Raw genomic sequence first — 18,214 nt, forward strand, 5'->3', positions numbered from 1 at the left:
CTAAGCTGTGTTTTGGTATATTTCACTTGTGATTGCATGATTATAAATATTTTTAGAAATATTTGGCGCCCTGCAATTCAGCGGTTGTTTAGGAAAATGATCCCGCTAAAGGGATCTGTAGCGCAGAGAGGTTAAGTTGTATTTTGTACTAGTGTGCGCTAGTAGGCTTTTGTGGAGCGATAGGTAACGATGCTTTGTGGGTGTCAGTTGTTGATGTGTACAGAGGGTCCCTGGTTCGAGCCTCTCCTCGCCCCTACCTGGGCTCGAACCAGGGACCCTCTGTACACATCAACAACTGACACCCACAAAGCATCGTTACCTATCGCTCCACAAAAGCCTACTAGCGCACACCCCGCTAACTAGCTATCCATTTCATGTTAGCTAACCCTCCCCTAACCCTAAACCTTTTAGCAAACCTTTCCCCTAACCCTAACCTTAAAGTCCTTTAACCTAACTCCTAAACTTAAACGTAACCCTAACCTTAACCCCTAGCCTATGTATGTAAGTAACCAATCGTTTCCTCGGATTTATGTACAGAATAATACGAAATGTGCTGAGACCAGATTGCAGCCACACCACCCGTTTTCAAATGCTTTCGCCCTCTGACATACCGTAATGGTAAATGGTAAATAATGGTGTAACAGCCTACAATTTTCTTGACATTTTGTTTTCATTATTGTGATAGGCTCACTATTTATTTTGCCGTGACGCCGTACCGGACCGTACCGCCGTACTTTCACCCCTGGGGTTAGTGAGGTTTACGGTAGGGACGTCCCAAATATCCCAGATAGCACTGATGAAGTAGTGGGGGCGGGCCGTTACTAACCAGTGCACCGCGCAGGAACTCTGGCAACAGCTACAGCGGAGGATTGGAGCATAGGAATACTGCCAGCGAAATAACAACAGAGAAAGATAGCTCTCGGAATACAGTGAGTAATGCATTTTTTACCCAAACACTGCATTTGCCTTAGCAAATTAGACATTTTATGCGTGCCTTTTGCATTTTTATGGCATAATATGGTGCCTCTTATCCATTCAGTGAGGATATTTATTTTACAGTGACAGTTCTCTATTCGGAGAGGCCTGCAGAGGGGGCCCGGCTCATTGGATAGCAACTGTAACATTGCAGGGTTTTGTTTCTTTACACCTAATACAAATAGGGCAAATGTATTGTTCTCTGAGCATGCTATACACTATCAATTTACTGCGTATAAATACCGAATAAATTAATATATTTTGTGAACCTTATATAGAGTGAGATTGCGCACGGTTCTGTAAAGGCCTAGAATAGAATAGGGTTTAGAGACGAGAATAAAATTGACTCCTCCCACGGTAGTGTCTGTGGTGTTTATGGTTGCTTGTAATTGAGCTTTTATTACAGTAGAATAGCCATGATTGTATTATAAACCCAGGTGTTAATAACCCTTTACATACAGCCCTCTATAAAACAGTTAACGGTAGGTGGAGTAGGTCTACTGTCCGTAATAGGCTACAATTAGCCTACCTAATTGTGCGGCCACCTGGGATTTTGACAGATAGGCAGGCTAGTGCTATTCAATGCACGCTCCTCGGAGGTGCAAGTATTGTATATCGCTATGCAATCATTTATAATGTTTCTGAGAGCAAGGGCAGGAATGGGAAAAGAGCTAGGCCATTCTCCTCTGTCGGCACAGACGGATCATTCATTAATATGAATACATTATACTCCCATAATTTAAACGTCATAAAAATATGTACAGTGTAGTCTATTCTTTCTACATGCAACTCGTTACGTTGGCTAATACTTTTTCTTTTTTCATTTCCAAAAAGGTGATGATACTAGTCTATGTTATTTATTTTTATCAGGTCATACATATGTCAAATACATGGCCAATTCCTCTGCACGTATCCACAGATCCTGGGTCAGGTGATAGCCGCGGGGGGGGGGGGGGAATCTGATTGGTTATTATCAGTGTCATCAGTGCTAGGGATTTCTCCGTAGTAATAAGAGCGATTGTTGTTCATGCATTTAAGATGTTGCTAGAAGCGTATCCTAGTAAACACATTTGTATTCCTAAAACAGCAGAAAGGCAGACACCAACTAAACTGACTACGAGATGCGTCCTGTCTGTCTGTGCTGCTAGGAAATCAAGCACTAGGAAATTCTGTCTCAACTGAGAGGATTATAACAGAAGATTAAATGTTAAAAATAAATCACTCCTGCAACATCAAACTAGCCCAGAAGGTGTAGTGTTCACTTCAACATGAGGCATACATTAGTTTCTATTTACATTCCTGTTTTGTAGTGAAACAAATAAATACCTGTAGTGTATCCGTGCTTCTACACCTGCATTGCTTGCTGTTTGGGGTTTTAGGCTGGGTTTCTGTACAGCACTTCGAGATATTAGCTGATGTACGAAGGGCTATATAAAATAAACTTGATTTGATTTGATTTGTGTAGACCATGTCAGAGCAAGTTTTGGAACAAAGCCCTCGTTGCTGATGTTTTGTGACCCTGTGAGGAACCCTCATGTTCTCTTCTCTAACAAAGTATGAATTCCTTAAATTTTTTACAATAGATCCTTGAATTCCTTCTATTTTTAACCACAAAAGTCCTTTTATGTTTTGCAGCACTGCTATGGTATGCTATGGAGTTTTATTGAATGCAGCCCAGTTTAACTTTTTATGGCTGCAGGGGCAGTATTGAGTAGCTCTGATTAAAGGTGCCCATTTCAAACGGCCTCGTACTCAATTCTTGCTCGTACAATATGCATATTATTATTACTATTGGATAGAAAACACTCTCTAGTTTCTAAAACCGTTTGAATTATATCTGTGAGTCAAACAGAACTCATTTGGCACAAACTTCCTGACCAGGAAGTGGAAAGTCTGAAATCGATGCTCTGTTCTACTTCCTGCCTATACATGGGCATGATACGTAAGAGTATACGTGCACTTCATACACCTTCCCCTGGATGTCAAGAGGCGGTGAGAGAAGAAATTTCGTGTTTATCTTGGTCTGAAGTGGAATAAATCCTCTTTGTATGACGTGTCCCTCATTTCCGGTTTTCTAGAGAGCGCGCAGGGGGACATGGATTTGCCTTCTGTTTAGCTGCGGTTATAGTCGACTAATATCTCCGGCTTTGATTTTATTTGATACATGTGACCATATCATCGTAAAGTATGTTTTTTCAATATAGTTTCATCAGATTATTGAAAATTTTTCGGGAGTTTTGCCGTGTTCCGTTCTCTTCCGTTTGTTGACATGGAGAGCGTCGTGCCACCTGGCTAGTGTGCTTGCTAATTGAAGAGGGAAAGTTGCCGTTCTAAATCCAAACAACGATTGTTCTGGACAAAGGACACCTTGTCCAACATTCTGATGGAAGATCAGCAAAAGTAAGAAACATTTTATGATGCTATTTCATATATCTGTCGAACATGTTGTACTAGTCGTGGGCGCCCAACGTTTGGGTACTCTAGCTATACCGAAGCTGCATATCGTAATGAAGTTATTTTTAGAATTCTAACACTGCGATTTCATTAAGAACTAATGGATCTATCATTTCCTATACAACATGTATTTTTTAGTTATGTTTATGAATAGCTATTTGGTCAGAATATGTGTGTCAGAAAAAGTGTCAGGAAAAATCCGGACGTAGTGGGAAAAAGTAGCTAAGTTAGCACAATGTGTAACCATTGATTTCAGCTCTAAATATGCACATTTTCGAACAAAACATAAGTGTATGTATAACCTGATGTTATAGGACTGTCATCTGAGGAAGAAAATCAAGGTTAGTCAAAAATTATATATCTTTTGCTTGTTTGTTACGATCGCTTACTTTGGCTACTGGGAAATTGCTTGTGTTTTTGGCTATTGTGGTAAGCTAATATAACGCTATATTGTGTTTTCGCTGTAAAACACTTGATAAATCGGAAATATTGGCTGGAATCACAAGATGCCTGTCTTTCAATTGCTGTACACTATGTATTTTTCAGAAATGTTTTATGATGAGTATTTAGTTATTTGGCGTTGGTGTCTGTAATTATTCTGTCTGCTTTCGGTGCAATTTCTGATTGTAGCTGCAATGTAAACTATGATTTATACCTGAAATATGCACATTTTTCGAACAAAACATAGATTTATTGAATAACATGTTATAAGACTGTCATCTGATGAAGTTGTTTGTTGGTTAGTTTGGTTGGTTCTTGGTTAGTTAGGTTGGCTTTGTGCATGCTACCTGTGCTGTGAAAAATGTCTGTCCTTTTTTGTATTTGGTGGTGAGCTAACATAAATATACGTGGTGTTTTCGCTGTAAAACATTTTAAAAATCGGACATGTTGGCTGGATTCACAAGATGTGTACCTTTCATATGCTGTATTGGACTTGTTAATGTGTGAAAGTTAAATATTAAAAAAAATATATATTTTGAATTTCGCGCCCTGCACTTGAGCTGGCTGTTGTCATAAGTGTACCGACGTCGGGCTTGCAGCCATAAGAAGTTTTTAACATCTTTGCAATGTTTTTTGTTTGGCAGTGAATGTCAAATTGTAATGTCTTTTTCGTCTTCATGTATAAAGTGTGGCAGTGAATGTCTAATTCTTGTAATGTATTTTCTTTGTTTAGGTATAGAAGATGGCAGTGAATGTGCACGCCACGTCTGTGTCCTGTGACACCCTGAGCAGACACGATATGCTGGCCTGGCTCAACGATTCCCTACACCTCACCTACACCAAGATAGAACAGCTCTGCTCGGGTAGGTCTCCATTCCTGACTTGTGATTGCTCCAAAGTTCTCTATTTTTGTGTTCCTTATCTCCACCTAGAGAACATACGAGTCGTTCTATCATCTCCAAAATAATGTAAATGAATGGGTCCTTTCCCTATCCCTTTGGGGAAATCTGGTTGAAATGACATCATTACACTGGTTATAATTTGGTTATAATCATGGCATCCTTTCAACCAGTTTTTCCTGCTGGGATGGACCTCAAGTCCTCACCAAACCCATTCAAGTAATGAGTGGAGATGAGATTTGAATTGTGTTGTCTTATTACCAGTATGCACTTTTTCTCCTTCTGTTTACCTTCTAGGTGCAGCGTACTGTCAGTTCATGGACATGCTGTTCCCAGGCTGTGTCCTGCTAAAGAAGGTTAAGTTCCAGGCCAAGTTGGAACATGAGTTCATACACAACTTCAAAGTTCTCCAGGCTGCCTTCAAGAGGATGGGAGTCGACAAAGTCAGACTATTATCTTTTTGTCATCATCTATAAAACATTACAAATCAGAGCGTATTCACACCCCTTGACTTTTTCCACATTTTGTTGTGTTACAGCCTGAATTTAAAATGGATGACATTTTGATTTTGTGTCACTGGCCTACACAGAATACCCCATAATGTCAAAGTGGAATTATGTTTTTAGAATTTTTACAAATGAAATGTCTTGAGTGAATAGGTCTTCAACCCCTTTGTTATGGCAAACCTAAATAAGTTCAGGAGTAAAAATTTGCTTAACAAATCACATAATAAGTTGCATGGACTTACTCTGTCTGCAATAATAGTGTTTAACATGATTTTCGAGTGACTACCTCATCTCTGTACTCCACACATTCAATTACCTGTAAAGTCTCTCAGTCAAGCTGTGAATTTCAAACAAATTAAACCATAAAGTCCAGGGAGGTTTCCCAATGCCTCGCAAAGAAGGGCACATATCAGTAGATGGGTAAAAATAAAAAATATCCCTTTGAGCATGGTGAAGATATTAATTACCCTTTGGAAGGTGTATCTATACACCCAGTCACTACAAAGATAAAGGCGTCCTTCCTAACTTAGTTGCCGGAGAGGAAGAAGACTGCTCAGGCGTTTCACCATGAGGCCAATGGTGACTTTAAAACAGAGTTTAAAGGCTGTGATAGGAGAAAACTCAGGATGGATCAATAACATTGCAGTTACTTCACAATAAAATAAGGAAGCCTTTACAGAATACAAATATTCCAAAACATGCATCCTGTTTGCAATAAGGTACTAAAGTGAAACTGCCAAAAAAATGTGGCAAAGAAATTAACTTTTTATTCTGAATACAAAGCGTTATGTTTGGGGCATATCCAACACAACACATCACTGAGTTCCACTCTCGTATTTCCAAGCATGGTGGTGGCTGCATCATGTTATGGGTATGCTTGTCATCGGCAAGGACTAGGAAGGGTTTTTTAGGATAAAAAGAAACAGAATAGAACTTATCACAGGCAAAATCCTAGAGGAAAACTTGTCTCAGTCTGCTTTCCAACAGACACTGGGAGACAAATGCACCTTTCAGCAGGACAATAACCATAAACACAAGGCCAAATTTACACTGGAGGTGCTTACCAAGACGACATTGAATGTTCCTGAGTGGCCCAAAATCTATAACAAGACTTGAAAATGGCTGTCTAGCAATGATCAACAACCAACTTGACAGAGCTTGAAGAGTTTAAAAAAGAACAATGTGCAAATACTGTGCAATCCAGGTATGCAAAGCTCTTAGAGACTTACCCAGAAAGACTCACACCTGTAATCACTGCCAAAGGTGATTCTAACATGTATTGACTCAGGGGTGTGAATGTTTGTCATTTAGATATTTCTGTGTTTGATTTTCAATAAATGTGCTAACATTTCTAAAAACATGTGTTTCACTTTGTCATTATGGGGTATTGTGTGTAGATGGGTGAAAAATAGGTCTATTTAGGGCTCTAGTCAATCTGTAAAGCTGAAGTGTTACAGTTTCCACAATAGAACTGTGAAGGTAATTTCCGATTTAGCTGACATATGCAGCAGTTACCGTGAATACAGTCTCCGCTAAAGTGGGAACATTGCCTTTAAATTTCAGTTACGCTGTAAAGCTGAACATCCGCAATGCAGATTCAATAGAGCCCTTAATCCATTTTGAAGTCAGGCTGTAACACAACAAGATGTGGAATAAGTCAAGGGGTTATGAATACTTTATGAAGGCACGTATCATCATAACAAAAATAATTAGTGTCTGGAACAGTGGTTTATCGTACCCATTTTCCCCTTGCTTCATTCCTTTGTGACTTCAGCCAGCCTCTAGATTTCCATCTCTCAAAAAGCTTTCAAATGTTTATTCTCATTCCTACAGATAATTCCTGTCGAGAAGCTCGTAAAAGGAAAGTTCCAGGACAACTTTGAGTTCGTGCAGTGGTTCAAGAAGTTCTTCGACGCCAACTACGACGGGAAGGAGTACGACCCTCTACAAGCCAGACAGGGGCAAGACATGGCTCCCGCCCCCAATCCAGGTGATCACTTTTCCCACAGACCAAAGAGAACTCATGGTCCTCCAGGTAACCCCAAAAGAATGGTAATATCTCTTCTGAATGGGATTGGCTCGCTGATTGAGCTTTGGATGGCTCAAAACACGCACAGCGCTCTGCAAGCAACTGGTCTGTTTGTGCATGTTCCACTGGATGATATCTCTGTGAGGGTCATTTCACAGACTAGCGTTTTAGAAACAGTCGAGGAAAGGTAGCGTTGGGAGTCAGTGTCGGTATTCTTGTGATCTTCACAGTACCTTTTTGAACACAAATACATTATTTTACAATTTATAAATAAAATTGTTCCAGTTATTCTATATTGAGTGAATTGATCATTGTGGCACCCTTTTGGGACCCTTTGTACCAACAGAGCTGTTTTAATACTTGATCTTAGACATGCAATGTGTAAAAACAGCTTTTTCGTGCATTGTCTTTTGGTATTAAGGGTGAAAATAAATCAGCATTGGTTCCTAAAATCAGTAATATAGCTAATGTGTGTTACACCACCTGCGCAACATTTTGCTATGCTTACAACATGGGTTCTCGTTGAAACACTGTAGTAGTAGTATCCATGGCTTTGATCGCATGGGGTGACAAACAACAAGCATTTGTTTACTATGTTTACTAGTATTTACTGCTATTTCTACTACTTTTAGTTGACAAATATTTGTTTAATAGTATTTTGTTGACATTTACTGTGAGTATGGCCGGGTTTCAATCCTAGGCGCATTACAGAGCAGTGCACTAGAGAGCCCTCAATGTGCCCTTTAAAGGCATTTTCCCCTGAAGTTTGCGTAGATCGCGTTCACTGTAAATGACCTTTAAGAGTCTGTTATAGTGCGCTGCTCAATATCGCGCCTTGGATTGAATCCCGGCCTAAATGTTATAACAGTAAACCTGCACTGCGACACGAAGGACTCCATTCAATCAGTACCACGGAAGTTCAGCGTTACAGCCTGGTTGAAATTTAAAGGCAATGCTTCTGCGTTAGCGGAGACTGCATTCACGGTAAACTGCATATGCTCCAGATGTCGGCTCAATCGGAAATTACCTTTACGTTTCTATTGCGCAATCTGTAACGCTTCAGCTTTACAAAATGAATAGAGCCCTAACACTATCTGATCATTCCAGGCCCCCAGAGGATGTCGCCCACAGTGCCCAAGATAATGCCCGCGCCCCAGAGGGTGCTGAACACCACCGTGCATGTGAGGAAGACCCCGGCTCTGGCGCGGAATGGGGGCAGTGACGCGGAACTCATGGAGCTAAATCAACAGGTAGAGTCCCAGGGAGGGTAAGGAGGCCTTACTCTACATTGGAGAAGTAAACTCTTGGGCCATACTAATGTACTAATGTGGTATTGACAGTATTCAATACGAATTAAGGTGTCCTGTATTAGTTTCAACTCAGTTATCAGGTTTTATTTATTGCAAGTAGAGTCATGCTTAGCCCTAAGACTTGGCTGTAGGCTACATCCATGCTCTGGTCTTTGTAATGTGAAGTGTGAGTGTAAGTTCACACTAGAGTTTGTCTCCTAATTTTTGACTCAGTTGTGACTTATCCAATAAAGAGGAGGATAAAAAGGTACATTTCATGCATATTAGGAAACAAAATGTAAGTTTAGTTCAAGTATAGTAAGCATGTAACTAACATACGTTTGTAGTACTCAGTGAGTACAACGGTGCATTCGGAAAGTATTCAGACCCCTTGACTTTTTTCACATTTTGTTACGTAACAGCCTTATTCTAAAATGTATTAAATGTTTTTTCCCCCTCATCAATCTACACACAATACTCTGTAATGATAAAGAAAACTGATTTTAAAAAAAAACTGAAATATCAGATTTACATAAGTATTCAGACCCTTTACTCAGTACTTTGTTGAAACACCTTTGGTAGTGATTACAGCCTCAAGTCTTCTTGGATATGAGCCTACAAGCTTGGCACACCTGTATTTGGGGAGTTTCTCCCGTTCTTCTCTGCAGATCCTCTCAAGCTCTGTCAGGTTGGATGGGGAGCATCGCTGCACAGCTATTTTCAGGTCTCTCTAGAGATGTTCGATTGGGTTCACCTCCCTGATCAAGGCCCTTCTCCCCCGATTGGTCAGTTTAGCCAGGTGGCCAGCTCTAGGAAGAGACTTAAGTGGTTCCAAACTTCTTCCATTTTAGAATGGAGGCGGCTACTGTGTCCTTGCGGACCTTCAATGCTACAGAAATGTTTTGGTTCCCTTCCTCAAATCTGTGCCTCGACACAATCCTGTCTCGGAGCTCTACGGACAATTCCTTTGACCTCATGGCTTGGTTTTTGCTCTGACATGCATAAGGTATTTCTGTTTATTATTTTTAATAAATTTGCAAAAAATTCTAAAAACCTGTTTTCGCTTTGTCATTATGGGCTATTGTGTGTAGATTGCTGAGGATTTTTATTTATTTAATCCATTTTAGAATAAGGCTGTAACGTAACAAAATGTGGAAAAGGCAAGGGGTCTGAATACTTCCCGAAGGCACTGTACATCGACCTTTTTATTGCCCATGTGTTTGAAACGACCTTTTCTTGTCTGTGTAGTTGATGGAGCTGAAGTTGACAGTGGACGGACTAGAGAAGGAGAGAGATTTCTACTTCAGTAAGCTGAGAGACATTGAGCTGATCTGTCAGGAACACGAGACTGACACCAACCCTCACCTCTCCAGGATCATGGACATTCTCTACGCCACAGAGGTACCTGTCACAACCCAGACATATACAGTATAATTCAATGTGTTCATATACATCATTGGTCACAACACTGAAACTGAATAAAGAATAGGCTTCTTTTTTTAACTAGAGATGCTACAATTTTAATAAGAATTTTACTAATCTACGTGTAGCCCTGAGCTATCCTTATTTGGATCTATCCCTCTCTCATGTATCAAATATAAGGGGTTGTGGGTTATCATCCACATACACTGTAAATCTGATGATATCTGTATTTTGTGTTTCAGGACGGCTTTGCTGCTCCAGACGATGACGAGATTGATGAACAGGCCCACTTGGACCAGGATGAATACTGAGCCTCTTATACCTTCTGTCCATATCCCCCCTCTCCCTCCTCTAAACCATTATGTCCATCCATATTCACCCACTCTCTGCCTCTCTCCTTTGTCCCTCTCTCTGTTTCTCTCTCTTTGTCCCTTTTTTGCACACTATAAATACCTCTCTTATTCCTGTTCTCTCGCTCTTTTCCTCTCTTCCTCTCTCTTCATATTTATATATGTTTGTCTCCCTCTCTTCCCCCTGGCTATCTATTGTACATACACCTCTACTTCTCAGTGTCCTAAGCTACTCCTCCCTCCCCCCTCCCCAATGACACAGTAGAGGCAACAATAACAGAACATATCCTAGTCGTTCCAGCATGGCACATAGTATAACACAGAAAAATGAACAAAACCAATGTGATATTCATGGGGATGTTAGGCCTACACAATTCATTCAGAGTTGTAAATATGATTTTTTTTTAAAGGAATGGTTTTGAAATAAGGTAGTTGTCAGAATGCATTTGTTAGTTTGTTTTTTGGTTTGACTCGTGCTTTTTCGAAACCTCATTTTGGGTTTGTTCCAGAGTATAAAAAGCACCTTGTGCATGTTACTGTATTACAGGTTACCCGTTATCACAAGAGTCACACTTAGACTAACAAAATGGTCTATGACAACAAATTATATTTCATTTGTCAATACTTTCTTATTTATTGATTTGATTTAACAAATAGTAGAACAATTGATGCAAAATGTATGAAAATTAAACAATGCTGTAATTTGTGCTGATGGCAGTTTAAGAAGCTTTTTCTTTTAGTTGATGGCATGTAGTAACATCAAGGGAAAACACGTAAAAAAGGAAATTGGTATAGAAATGATCATTTAGGGCATAGGATATGATCAATGCACTTTGACTACTCATTCTTGATTAGCTGTATCTGAGCATGAGAATGTTATAAATTGACAGTGAATGGGCAATATATTTGTTAGCTATTTTATGTGCAGATTTTGTCTTCCGTCAGAAGTGTCTGGTTAAATGCCATGGTATTTATTATGTATAATGAGTTTGAATTTAATTTGGTATTAACAATACCTGAGGTACTATGTAGGCTGACATTATGGCAGTAAAATATATTTTTTAATTTAAATGTAAAAATGTGTTATTTGAAGCTGGAATCCGTAATGGTGAAACTGACACGTCTGTTTACGATATATACAAAAATGCCAAAAAGAAGTTACTTCAAACAACGAATTTTTTTTCACGATGCTGGAAGCTCCTCCCTTTCATAATTAAAACAATAACAAACATGCTGGGGCGAACAGTGGTGCCGTTTTCCCATATGCGGATTTCAGCTTTAAAGGAGCATGAAAAAAACGATTTACTTTGATTTGATCATATCACGTTTCTGTTGCTAATTTTGCTATGTTTGTACTTTTGGTTTACTATAATATATTGCGCAGCTGTAGTCTTAGGAATTGCAGGTTGAGTTTAGGCAACAGTGAAGTCAGTTACGTCCCAAATACGTCCCAAATGGCACCCTATTTCGTATATCGTGCACTACTGGTCAAAAGTACTGCACTATATAGGGAATAGGGTGCCATTTGGGACATACTGAGTTAGTTAGGGCATGACCAGTTCAAAATGATGCTGGTCGTCATGAGCATCATAAGGAATATAAGTCATTTCCCCTGTACTACTGCCTTTACAATGCAAACAGCCATCTGCAATAGAATTTGACCTGCATTCTCTCTCGTGCGTTGACTGTATACCATTGTTTGCATAACTCTCATCTCTTTGAGTTTTATTAAGTAAATAAACTATTGTGAAATAAGCTGTTACAATATTATTGTTTATTTCTGTTTAGCTACAAGATTGTGCGCACAGAAAACCTTAGAAGGGCTGTGGTGGGCACTTGGCCACCTATGGCAGTAAATCCCAACCTTTTTTGGTTACTGTACCACCAACTGGATTTTGCTCTGCCCGGAGTACCCCTGAAGTACCCCCTCATTTGCATTTTACCAGGAAGCCTATGGTCTCATGAGTCTTCTCAAGTATCCCCTGTGGATAGGCTAAGTACCCCCAGCAGTCTTAGTACCCCTAGTTGAGAACCACTGCGCTATGGGCCCGACTGTCAACGGTAGGGCCCAGAAAAGACAATGCGTTTCCATTCAACGACTGTAGAGGGCACTATTGTTCCACACAATGTGTTGCAGCGGTAAAATTAATTGTATTGTTTTATTTATTTATTTCGTAGATCAGGCAGAAACATCCATGTAGAAAGAACATGGATCTACAATTTCGGATATGAATGTCGAACCACCGTACTACTCACACCAATACAGGCAATGCTTGTTACACAAGTATAACACAACAGTAGCGACGTCTTATATTGTACAGGAGCTAATGCACCCATCCGGGGGATTAGCTCAAATGGTAGAGCGCTCGCTTAGCATGCGAGAGGTAGCGGGATCGATGCCCGCATCCTCCAATTTTTTTATGTTTTCGACAGAAGCCAATGTAAGCGCGCTTATTATGAGTTGATTCTCTTAATATAAATAACATAAAATATCTAAATCAACCTTTAGATCGGAGAGATTGTAAACCTACGACACGTTTTTATCAATAGGTCCATTCATTTGGTGGTGTGGTGGGTTAGGCCTACAGACAATCAAAATATCAGTAAATAGACTACATATTTAATAGATTTAATAAACTTCTTAATTCAATACAGTATTGTCAATTCAAATAATTATGTTTGAAATAAAATAAAGCTAAGATCCTTGAAAGTGAATTGGACATAGATATGCTCCTGGTAGCTAGTGTAATATTCTGTGGCCAGTAAGTTAAAACTATGTGTTACAACTAAAATACAGTATCATGTCAACTCTATAACTTTTGGAAGTAGGCCTAAATACACATCAACACACACAAATTGGCTTCAGAGCATAGGACTAGTGAAGGAAGTCAAGCATTTTTCCAGTAGCCATAAGGGACTGCACAGCACTGTGTTTGCCTATCAAGGCACACCAAATAATACACTCCACTGAAATCATAGTAGGCTATACATAAATATGTCTATGTGTAGCAGATTTGGGTTAAATTACTATATAAAATCTATCAAATACTACCTAGAGCACCAGATGGGTGGGGTTCAGAGTTTGACTATTCTATTGGTCCTTGAAGCCAAGCAAGCATAATCAAGATAAAGTATCAGCATTTTGAAATGATTTTAAATAGTATTTGAACCCAGGTCTGATGTGTAGGGCTGAAACCTAACTGCCTATCAATATCGTAGACCTTTACAGACAAGAACACCCTCTCAGGCATCAAGTTGAGTCTCAATGAGCTGCATTGTACAATGTTTGCTTATCAAGGTACACCAAAACATGTACTCCACTGAAGACAAAGTAGGCACTGCATTTCAAACATGGTAGGCTATACATACGTCTGTCTATGTGTTCGGGCAAAGGACACAACCCTCTCTCTCAGACACCCATTAGTTTCTTGGCCATGTATCCAGGCATGCTGTAGATGAAGAGTCCCAGGATGAGCACCAGCAGCAGGGCCACCACTAACTTGACCGTGAGCCAGAAGTACTGGTTGCAGATGAGGTTTTTGATGGCTTTGAAAGGCATAAGGAACCATAGGAAGGCTGTGTCTGGACGGCTGGGGGAGAGAAAACAGGGTTGCTTTGTTACCATTTGACTGCAGTAAAGTTGATGACAGTAGATTAGTTTGTGGTACAGTGGGTTATAACGCATTGTAAGACCTGACATAAGCATGTATGGCACCTTAATGTCTTATGATAATCTAATAAAGATCCTGACTAAATATAAGGCATTTTTAGTTGAAATGTTGATACATCATTTCTTACTAAGATATATTTGAAAACACTGAGATTGTATTGGATTCGGATGTATTGGATTGAAATGTATGTGACAAAGAAAGTGAGTGACAAAGAAAACAGGATCAGTCATTGTTCTTACCAGTTTATTCACAAACAAAGCATACATAATATATTACTTGCTGCACGCAGTTGATCAAAGACATTCAAATACACATTCATGTAAACAGCCGAAGAAAAGCAATTCCATGCAAAAGAAGGCTAATACATCATGACTTCAAGCAGGAACAAAATCTGAATTGCGAACCAAACATTTGACTTTGTACATTGACGTGTTCCGCAACACCGCAATATTAAAATGTTTTCTACTTTATGTCGTTGAACTGGTCCTTGAAAGGGATGTGTATATATAATACATCATCAATCTGTTTTCTTATATTTCTACTTGGACGTGGTTTTGTTACTTTTATTTCCGATACATGGTGTGTGTGTACGATTGTCTTGTCACATGGCAAAAACATGTGACTCCATGAGAAGAGATGCTTGTTAGGTGCTTGTTTGTGTAACGATTGTCTTCCTCTTCTGATGAGGAATATGAAGGATCGGATCAAAATGCAGTGTGGTAAGTGTCCATGTTACTTTAATATAACAGAACACGAAAAAATACAAAAATAACAAAGTGAATGACAACGAAAATTGAAACAGTCCTGAATGGTGAAACAAACACAAAACAGGAAACAACTACCCACAAACACAGGTGGGAACAGGCTACCTCAATCAGAGACAACGATTGACAGCTGCCTCTGATTGGGAACCATACCAGGCCAAACACAGAAATACAAAACATAGAAACAAAACATAGAATGCCCACCCCAACTCACGCCCTGACCAAACCAAAATAGAGACATAAAAAAGGAGGGCGTCGCTGGAGGCTCCGGACTAGAGGGCGACGCTAGAGGCTCCGGACTAGAGGGCGTCGCTGGAGGCTTCGTGCCATGGATCATCACAGGAGGCTTCGTGCCATGGATCATCACAGGAGGCTTCGTGCCATGGATCATCACAGGAGGCTTCGTGCCATGGATCATCACAGGAGGCTTCGTGCCATGGATCATCACAGGAGGCTTCGTGCCATGGATCATCACAGGAGGCTTCGTGCCATGGATCATCACAGGAGGCTTCGTGCCATGGATCATCACAGTAGGCTTCGTGCCATGGATCATCACTGGAGGCTTCGTGCCATGGATCATCACTGGAGGCTTCGTGCCATGGATCACCACTGGAGGCTTCGTGCCATGGATCACCACTGGAATGGAGAGACACACAGGAGGCCTGGCTCTGGGAGAAGGCACAGGACTCACCAGACTGGGGAGACATGCAGGATGGTTAGGGCTTAGCACAGGCACAGGACTCACCAGGCTGGGGAGACATGCAGGAGGCCTCTTCCTTGGCCGAGGCACCGGATGCACTGGGCCGTGGAGGCGCACTGACGGTCTCGAGCGCAGAGCTAGCACAACTCGTCCTGGCTGGATCCCCCCTGTAGCCCGGCAAGTGTGGGGAGTTGGAACAGGCCACACTGGGCTGTGCTGGCGAACCGGGGACACCGTGCGTAGGGCTGGTGCAGTATACCCCGGGCCGAGGAGACGCACTGGAGACTAGATGCGCTGAGCCGGCATCATCCCTCCTGGCTCGATGCCCACTCTAGCCCGGCCGATTCGAGGAGCTGCGATGTAGTGCACCGGGCTATGCGTGCGCACTGGGGACATCGTGCGCTTCACCGCATAACACGGTGCCTGCCCAGTCACTCTCTCGCCACGGTAAGCACGGGGAGTTGGCTCAGGTCTCCTACCTGAGTCCGCCAATCTCCCCGTGTGCCGCCCCCCCCAAAAAATTCTGGGGCTGCCTCTCGTGCCCGTTACCTCGAGCCAATTCCTCGTAGTGTCGCCGCTCCGCTCTAGCTGCCTCCAGCTCCTCTTTCGGACGGTGATACTCCCCCGGCTGTGCCCAGGGTCCCTTGCCGTCCAATATTTCCTCCCATGTCCATTTCTCCAGATCGCGCTGTTCCTTGTTACCACGCTGCTTGGTCCGTTTGTGGTGGGTAGTTCTGTAACGATTGTCTTCCTCTTCTGATGAGGAATATGAAGGATCGGACCAAAATGCAGCGTGGTAACCATGTTACTTTAATATAACAGAACATGAAAAAATACAAAAATAAAAAAGTGAATGACAACGAAAATCGAAACAGTCCTGAATGGTGAAACAAACACAAAACAACTACCCACAAACACAGGTGGGAACAGGCTACCTAAGTATGGTTCTCAATCAGAGACAACGATTGACAGCTGCCTCTGATTGGGAACCATACCAGGCTAAACACAGAAATACAAAACATAGAAACAAAACAGAATGCCCACCCCAACTCACGCCCTGACCAAACCAAAATAGAGACATAAAAAAGGAACTAAGGTCAGAACGTGACAGTTAGGGAAAACAAGTCGTTGAATATAGCACTGAGTTGAGAAGTTGTTGAGTAGTCTTTTCTTAAAGGTATAGTTCACCTTGTTTACAGTGGCAAGTTAAACAAAACCAAAGTGTGAATTGCAGTCACACCTTGTCGACTTCTTTCAAGCTAAGGAAACAAATATCTAAATACATGTTAAAGTTTCCACTTCTCAGACACCCATTAGTTTCTTGGCCATGTATCCAGGCATGCTGTAGATGAAGAGGCCCAGGATGAGCACCAGCAGCAGGGCCACCACTAACTTGACCGTGAGCCAGAAGTACTGGTTGCAGATGAGGTTTTTGATGGCTTTGAAAGGCATAAGGAACCATAGGAAGGCTGTGTCTGGACGGCTGGGGAGAAAAATAGGGTTGGTTGGTTAGACCACACTAATGCCTTAAGGCCATCACACAGACAAACAGAGGATTAGCAAATATGACTATAAGATATAATGCCAGTTTCCTGTGAACAGAATAAAATCCATACAAATTATAGAAAAAATAAAGGGTATTTTAGTAACTTACCTTGCGAAGTATGATGATCCCTGGTCAAATCCGGTACTTGATCGAGGCAATTTCATAAAAGACCCTTTCTTTAGTCCATCATTTGTAAGTATTTTAATCAAATGCACCGTTACGTTCGGGTGCGTTCCGACGACGGTGCGTTCCGACCGCATGGTAGATCGTTGTAATAGGGCAACCTCACGATGCAAAAGCATGCAACTGCCCCTTCCCCACTCCAATGCATCTTCCCCGTTGAAACACATTGAGTTGGCTCCACCGTATTTGTTATCTCAGTGTGTAAGCACCTTAAAGAGTGGTAGTGGTAACAGGTGAATGGTGCTCTTACTTGGGTTTCTCCAGGGGCTCAGGTTCGTTGCGTCCTTCACCCACTGGATTCTTCTCAGCCTCCTCTGCAGTCATCAGCTGCAGCTCTGCTTCCACTTTCCCCTGCAAAGACACAAACAACATCACTACTAAAACACTGGGGTTCATACAGTATATAAAGGTTCATACAGTATATAAAGTAGGTCTTTATCTTTTGACTGATCTGTTCAATATTTAACTCAGTTTCTTCAGGGTGTAACCCAATTGTCGCGTTTTGTTGAATCAAAGACACCATTTTGACCAGTGTATACTTGAATGTGTTTAATCATGTCCACGTTACATAAGAAAAAGGGAAAGGGAGATACCTAGTCAGTTGTACAACGGAATGCTTTCAACCGAAATGTGTCTTCCGCATTGAGCCCAACCCCTCTGAGTCATACCGTGAGTTCAAACTCGTCGTTCTCATCTCTGGCCAGGAAGGGCCACCAGCCCTTGATCCTCCTCTGTTTGAAGATGGACACCATGGGAATATCCTGTTCGTTCAGCACCATGTTGATGGAGCACTGCTTGGCTGTCTTTGCTCCACGAGGGAAACGGTTCAGGTCTAGCTCAACGGCGCCTAGGAAAGACATAAATATCATACATATTTACTTGATATGCACAAAGGGTTCTCAGCTGTTGTTGTTGATATGTTGATTTTTGTGTTATGACTGCCACAACAGTATTTTCCATGTCCCAGAATTTGAAGTTAAATTTT

The 18,214-nt window shown here is 41.3% G+C and overlaps 2 protein-coding genes and 1 non-coding gene across 3 annotated transcripts in view; 2 read left to right on the forward strand and 1 right to left on the reverse strand.

Annotated features, from left to right (window-relative positions):
• Positions 1 to 828: 828 nt before the first annotated feature.
• LOC120060496 (microtubule-associated protein RP/EB family member 3-like) lies at positions 829 to 12,114 on the forward strand. The gene is made up of 7 exons (XM_039009852.1): positions 829 to 929; positions 4,604 to 4,733; positions 5,067 to 5,212; positions 7,109 to 7,265; positions 8,412 to 8,554; positions 9,842 to 9,994; positions 10,258 to 12,114. Exons 2-7 carry the CDS (start codon positions 4,613 to 4,615, stop codon positions 10,324 to 10,326), a joined length of 789 nt encoding a protein of 262 aa, XP_038865780.1. The 5' UTR covers positions 829 to 929; positions 4,604 to 4,612; the 3' UTR covers positions 10,327 to 12,114.
• Positions 12,115 to 12,704: 590 nt separating this feature from the next.
• Positions 12,705 to 12,777, forward strand: trnaa-agc. Its single transcript has one exon. It is a non-coding gene; the product is annotated as a tRNA-Ala (tRNA).
• A 997-nt stretch (positions 12,778 to 13,774) lies between these two features.
• Positions 13,775 to 18,214, reverse strand: part of LOC120060066 (otoferlin-like) — a 46,477-nt gene continuing 42,037 nt past the window's right edge. Inside the window, exons 39-42 of the mRNA XM_039009131.1 lie at positions 17,898 to 18,076; positions 17,480 to 17,580; positions 16,811 to 16,983; positions 13,775 to 13,947 (exon numbers count right to left, since the gene is read on the reverse strand). Coding sequence (XP_038865059.1) covers positions 13,775 to 13,947; positions 16,811 to 16,983; positions 17,480 to 17,580; positions 17,898 to 18,076 — 626 coding nt within the window. The remainder of the gene's footprint in view (positions 13,948 to 16,810; positions 16,984 to 17,479; positions 17,581 to 17,897; positions 18,077 to 18,214) is intronic.

The sequence above is a fragment of the Salvelinus namaycush genome, chromosome 15, assembly GCF_016432855.1.
Source record: "Salvelinus namaycush isolate Seneca chromosome 15, SaNama_1.0, whole genome shotgun sequence".
NCBI lineage: Eukaryota > Metazoa > Chordata > Actinopteri > Salmoniformes > Salmonidae > Salvelinus > Salvelinus namaycush.

Excerpts from the sequence above, each read along its gene's own strand:
- LOC120060496 (XM_039009852.1), top strand. The coding sequence starts at position 4,613 with ATGGCAGTGAATGTGCACGCCACGTCTGTGTCCTGTGACACCCTGAGC. Across the intron at positions 7,266-8,411 it reads GGCTCCCGCCCCCAATCCAG|GCCCCCAGAGGATGTCGCCC; the intron begins GTGATCACTTTT and ends TGATCATTCCAG. Across the intron at positions 8,555-9,841 it reads TCATGGAGCTAAATCAACAG|TTGATGGAGCTGAAGTTGAC; the intron begins GTAGAGTCCCAG and ends TTGTCTGTGTAG.